At 35.0% G+C, this 6,082-nt stretch overlaps 1 protein-coding gene across 1 annotated transcript; it reads left to right on the top strand.

Moving 5' to 3' along the window:
- Nucleotides 1-4,830: 4,830 nt before the first annotated feature.
- On the top strand, nucleotides 4,831-5,763 carry LOC138916793 (olfactory receptor 4C16-like). The gene has a single exon (XM_070230405.1). It carries the CDS (start codon nucleotides 4,831-4,833, stop codon nucleotides 5,761-5,763), a length of 933 nt encoding a protein of 310 aa, XP_070086506.1.
- Nucleotides 5,764-6,082: the final 319 nt, after the last annotated feature.

The raw sequence follows: 6,082 nt of genomic DNA, 5'->3' as shown, positions 1-6,082 counted from the left end.
GTTTTTTGAGCCTTAATGTTAATGTAATAAATAAATAGAAAACATACAAATGTTGGGGAGCAAACATCTTTTGAACACAATAAATATTTTATAAGCATCAGGTACCTGAAAAGCCATCATTGCCGTGTAGAAATAGTGGAAGGTATTACATCTATTAAGATTTATTAAATTTTCTAGAGATGGCAGAGTGTAGAAGTGTTCACAAAAGATTTTGATGTAAGGTAGTGTGATGCGATAAGTCCTCACTAAGACCTCTGGGTTCTAGAAAGTTAAAAATAATTGCATCTGGTTAGAAGTTACACACAACCTCAGTGGAGGTAGTGACTTTCATACAGCTTCTGGAGAATGACAGCTTTTCCCTCTCCAAGAGACATCCATGAATAGAATTTCTATATCAAATTATAAAGTCATTACTCCATGTATGCTTCTAAAATATCATAAATCTATAATTTTCAATTGACACACTTCTGAGATGTAATTGATTAGGCTCACATGTGAGGGGATGCACTACAATTAGTGTTCGGGTGGTGAACATGGTGTAATGTATACAGAATTCGAAATATGATGCACATATGAAAAAAATAAAAATTAAAAAAATAAAAGTAAAGTAACTACTTCTCAGAGAGAGCTCAGAGGAAACATGACAGTGAAGAGGCTAAAAACTGAAAGATAGCATGCCATATGTGAAGGTAAAAGATAACATGTCTTATGTATGGGAAGGGAATTCCTGAAAATATTTTGAGTAAATATCTACCCTTTTCAGCAATCTTTGTCCCTGTCCAATGTTCTTGCACATGTGATCTTACCTACCTTTGCCCCTCTCTAAGGCTTCTGCTGTCTTTAGTAGGATTTGGAAAGAGGAAAAGATGAAATATTAATATCATGTCATTTTGGGCCAGCAGATATAGCAACAAAGAATAATGGGTATTAAGTTTCATGACAATTTTTTGCTTTTGAGATATGCTGTTTTCCAGGACATCTTCTGAACAGATAAGCAGGATTTATTTGATTCAGTTACACAGAGTGAGGAGTTCAAGGAAAGTAGATTGTATTATGCTTCTATTTGAACATTGAGAGGTAAAGAATCTCAGGGCAACTTGTTAATATTCTGACAGAAAGAGGTAAATTCTGTGAAGAAAAAGGTGAGTGTAGTATTCTTCCCAAGATAGAAGTCTAATGTAACTTGATTAGGCTGATGTGGGTAGTTTAAGAGACAGTGCCTAAGGAAAGCAATGCTTTTCACTGTAGCATCTGCAATAAAACAAAGAAACACAGAAGAAGCCGCCTCACACTGTATATTCCACCTTTTCCTGTTTGATTTTCTTTCAGAAGTTCTTTGTTACCCACCCATTTTCAAACCAATAAGTTTTCTTATTATTGGTTTGCTAAATTTAGCCACTTTAAAGTTTGCTTATCATGTTTGAAGAGTTGAAATGAGTATAGTAGTTGTAAGAAGATGTGCTATGCTACTGATGCTGTTTTGTCTATGGATCATTATAAACTGCTTTTGTGTCAGAGTGTGTTAACACTACTCCAGAGAATAAAAAAATGGGCATGTGGACATAAACATACTACACTCAAAAGCAGAAATCCATATTACGAGACTATGAAAAATGTCTTGTCTTTGTACCCCTAAGGTCCTACGATTCTTTCAAAAAATGCTTTAAAATGATCATTTTTATGGGTTTCAGAGTTTCAATGTCTTACATACCATGTGATGCTGTTTGTAGTACATCTTCTACTCCATGTTGTACAGCAATTCAAAAGTTAGTTATAATTGATGTCAGTTCTTTTTTTCCTTTTTATGGCTTTATAAATTGGAGGCTTATTTGTCTCTCTACCATACACGATAGATGGAAGGTTGTAGTAAATTTATGTCATGAATCTGTTGTGTAATCAGTATAGTACAACAAGAAGAAGAAAAATATTTTAAGGGGTAGTGGATAATATTCAATTTAAGAGCTCTCACTGAGTACCTCCAAAGCAGAAGACATCAGGTTGGAATTGTGGAGAATAAAATCCTAAGGATGAATAGTTTTCCAATATTCTAAATCCTGGAAGGAAGCTAAAATAAGCACATTTATTCTTGTGTTATAAGCAACAATATCTAATATTCCAAGAAACACTGTAAAGAAAGCCTTTAAGGGGCAGGAGAATGAATCTCCCTCCTCACAGAGATTCAAGCAGCTAGAAATGGAAAGGCATTACAGTAAGAAAAGAGAAGGTACGAGGAGTTTGGATCTGCTACAACTATTTTTTTTTTAATCCTTGGCTAATACATTACTTCCATTACAGAAATTCCAGCTGATGTATTTACTAGTCTTTGTATGTTTCAATTACATTGTGAACATACCCTGTTTATACACAGATTTCAATAAATATGTGCTTATTTGAGAATTCTATTCTCCCTTTTCTAGATCATAGGTTATTAGATTATAAAATAGGTTAAAAATCTTTTTGTTTCCACAGAAAGAGATCCTTGTAATGTACTTGAGGCCACAGAGACAATTTTTCAAAGAAATTAATAAACATATGACTAAAGTAGTCTGGATTGTTTGAAACATAAATGGATAGAAATGAGTTTTACAAATGCAGATTGCAGTACAGACTTTTAATGTCATTATGAAACTATTGATTAAATATTTGATTAAGACCCACAGCTATTATTGTTAACTAAACCATATACGTATTATTATTAATTTTTAAGTATATATATATACATCCAAATGTAAAACAGAAATATTTGCCCTAGAATTGAACAGGCTAATAGAATCAGTAATATCCAAATCAAAAACTACACACTCAAGACAGTGATCAAAGTCATTGACTAAATAGACCGAGACTTCCCCATCACCTTGCTTCCACTGCCTTCCATATTTTAAAATGCTAACATTATATGATACAGCACTCACTTAAGTGAATAAAGGAAAGGATAACCTAATAGTAATGCGTGAGATACCAAGACTCACTTATCTTGTATTTTCAGATCTTTGTCCTTGATCACAAAGCTCAAAAAGATTTTTTTATCCTTGGCACTCCAAAGTTAATAACTTCATCAGATATTTTCCCAAGAGTTGTTTTTGATTTGAAGAAAGACTAAGTAAATTTCAAGTGTATTGAGAGGAAAATCTACTAAAGGAGGCAAAAATTATCTAAGGGTAATTCTGTGTTTATTTAGTCCATCCTCGACTGAGCTTTGGTCAACTCACAACTTCCAAGACAATGTGTTGGAGGTATGGCAAAGTTTGGGGAGGAAGACAATATGATAAGTAAGTCTTCCAGATTTTATTTAAATATATTAGATTTCAGTTTAGATTTTTGCTTGCACGTAGTGTCACTTCCAACATCAACTTGGCAATAAATATCTATAGAAAAGATTTTTCTCTTGGAAATAAGGGTCACAATATTTCTTTTTGAATTTGAAAAAGGAAATCTTCATTGAAAGAGTTTACATTCCAAAGTTCAATGATCATTGAATTTACTAAGACAGAAAGGAAAAATAATAAAGAAGTCAGTTACTGACTATCCGTCATGCCTCTTTCTAAAACCACATGCTTGTCTGCTCTGTTTCATGAACATGGGGTTGGGGGATTGCAATCATGATCTGGTTACACCATCTGCCTGGTGCCACCCCAACAGACAACCACTCTAGAGCTATAATGCTTAAGCTAAAAACTTGAATTATGAAAACGAACTATCAGGTAATATATCCCCTTTAAATTGTATATGTAATTTTAGGATCTCTAAAGGGTGTTTTTCAGAAATTGAAGAAACTCAAATAGAAATGTTGTACTTAAGATATTAGCAACTATCAAACAGCATTCATTTCTGCTCATCAGTACTTGTCAAGAACTAATATCACAATCTTGCTTGAAGTTTGCAGCAGATTATTTAAAGGCCATCAGAGCTTCCTGTCACTCCTTTCAAAATGGAATATCTGGGAGAGAAAGTGCAGAGTATATTTCTAAATAATATATATTCATATAAATGTGTATAACGATATGTAATATATGAATCGATAATGTATAAAGAATACATTCTTTATCTTGTTGGGAGTGGTATGTGAGTTGTTCAGTATTATACATGATATACAAGGGCAGTCATGTATATCCTAAATGCCAAGTAATACATCATGCAATATGTGGGCTTCAAGATTTATTAAAATGAACAAAATTAAGGAAATAAGAAAACAAGAAATATCTCAATTTTGTAGTTATTGAATTGACAATATTAATTAGAATGATATCAATGTTAACAAAGGGTTGTATTTGAAGGGAGCTGTAGGAAAATATCACATTCATAAGTTTATTTGAGGCTCAATACACCCAATGAATGAGTCAATAAAATTTGAGGAATAAGGTATTGAAGAGACATTAAGAAATTACAATCAGGGGCTGCCCCAGTGGTGTAAATTTAAGTATACATGCTCTGCCTCAGCGGGCTGGGGTACACGGGTTCAGATCCCGGGCTCAGGCATAGGCACCACTTATCAAGCCACGCTGGGGCAGGCATCCCACATATAAAATAGAGGGAGATGGACACAGATGTTAGATCAGGGGCACTCTTCCTCAGCAAAAAGAGGAGGATTGGTGGCACATGTTAGCTCAGGCCTAATCTTCCCAAAAGAAAAATTTAAAAAGAAAGAGAAATCACAATTAGAATGCACCTGATGAAGAGTATTTGCTTAAAATATTCCATAATACCACATGGTATCATAAATTAATTTGCTCAAAATATTCTATAATATCTCATAACACATTGTGAATTAATTCGATCTTTTTTTGCAGATAATATATTTCACACTGATCCCTTCTCCTCATTCATGAAATCATGCTGCTGAACAATAATGTGACTGAGTTCATTCTGCTTGGGTTGACCCAGGATCCTGTTAGGAAGAAAATAGTGTTTGTCACATTCTTGATTTTCTATGTGGGGACATTGCTGGGTAACCTGTTGATTATTATTACCATCAAGACCAACCAGGCACTTGGGAGTCCAATGTACTTCTTCCTTTTTTACTTATCCTTATCTGATACCTGCTTCTCTACTTCCACAGCCCCTAGAATGATTGTGGATGCTCTTTCTATGAAGAGCACTATCTCTTTCAGTGAGTGCATAATCCAAGTCTTTTCATTGCATTACTTTGGTAGCCTAGAGGTCTTTATCCTAATTCTTATGGCTGTTGACCGCTATGTGGCCATCTGTAAGCCCCTGCACTACATGACCATCATGAGCCGACAGGTCTGTTGTGCATTAGTGGGTGTGGCCTGGATGGGGTCCTGTGTGCATTCTTCTGCTCAAATTTATCTGACCTTGAATTTAACTTTCTGTGGTCCCAATGTGATTGATCACTATTTCTGTGACTTGCAGCCTCTGTTGAAACTTGCCTGTACAGACACCTATGTGGTCAATCTACTTTTGGTGTCCAACAGTGGGGCCATTTGTATGGTGAGTTTTGTCATGCTGATGTTCTCCTATGTTATCATCTTGTATTCTCTGAGAAACCACAGTGCTGAAGGGAGAAGAAAAGCCCTCTCCACCTGCATTTCCCACATCACCGTGGTCATCTTGTTCTTTGGTCCTTGCATATTTATATACGCACGTCCTGCAATCACCTTCCCCATGGATAAGATGATAGCTGTGTTTTATACAATTGGAATACCTTTGTTAAACCCTCTGATTTATACACTGAGGAATGCAGAAGTAAAAAATGCCATGAGGAAGTTATCGAGCAAGAAGTTGATTTCAGATGACAAAAGGTGAATGGAAGTTTCAAATTTTTCTTAACAGTTTGGATTGACCTAGAAATTCATAGAGGATAAGAACTTCTCACAATGGAATTATTACAATCCTAACTTGGGGCATGAGAATTAGTTCCTTCAGGAAAATAAGTAATGTAAACACAGAAATTGTCCAGTTTTGAGTCAAATTTATGAAGAGGAAGAGACAGCTCTATGTACTAACTGATATGTAAGGACCATTGCCTTATTTACCACTCACCGTTGTGTCTCTGCCTCTGGCCTCAGTAGTATCACTTCCAGTTTTGAGTTAATGTTTTTCCTGCTCTTCATCATGTTGAATT

This window comes from Equus caballus, chromosome 12, assembly GCF_041296265.1.
Source record: "Equus caballus isolate H_3958 breed thoroughbred chromosome 12, TB-T2T, whole genome shotgun sequence".
NCBI classification, from domain to species: domain Eukaryota; kingdom Metazoa; phylum Chordata; class Mammalia; order Perissodactyla; family Equidae; genus Equus; species Equus caballus.
The sequence above is the reverse complement of the archived record's forward strand: the minus strand, read 5'-3'. Positions and strand labels throughout refer to the sequence as shown.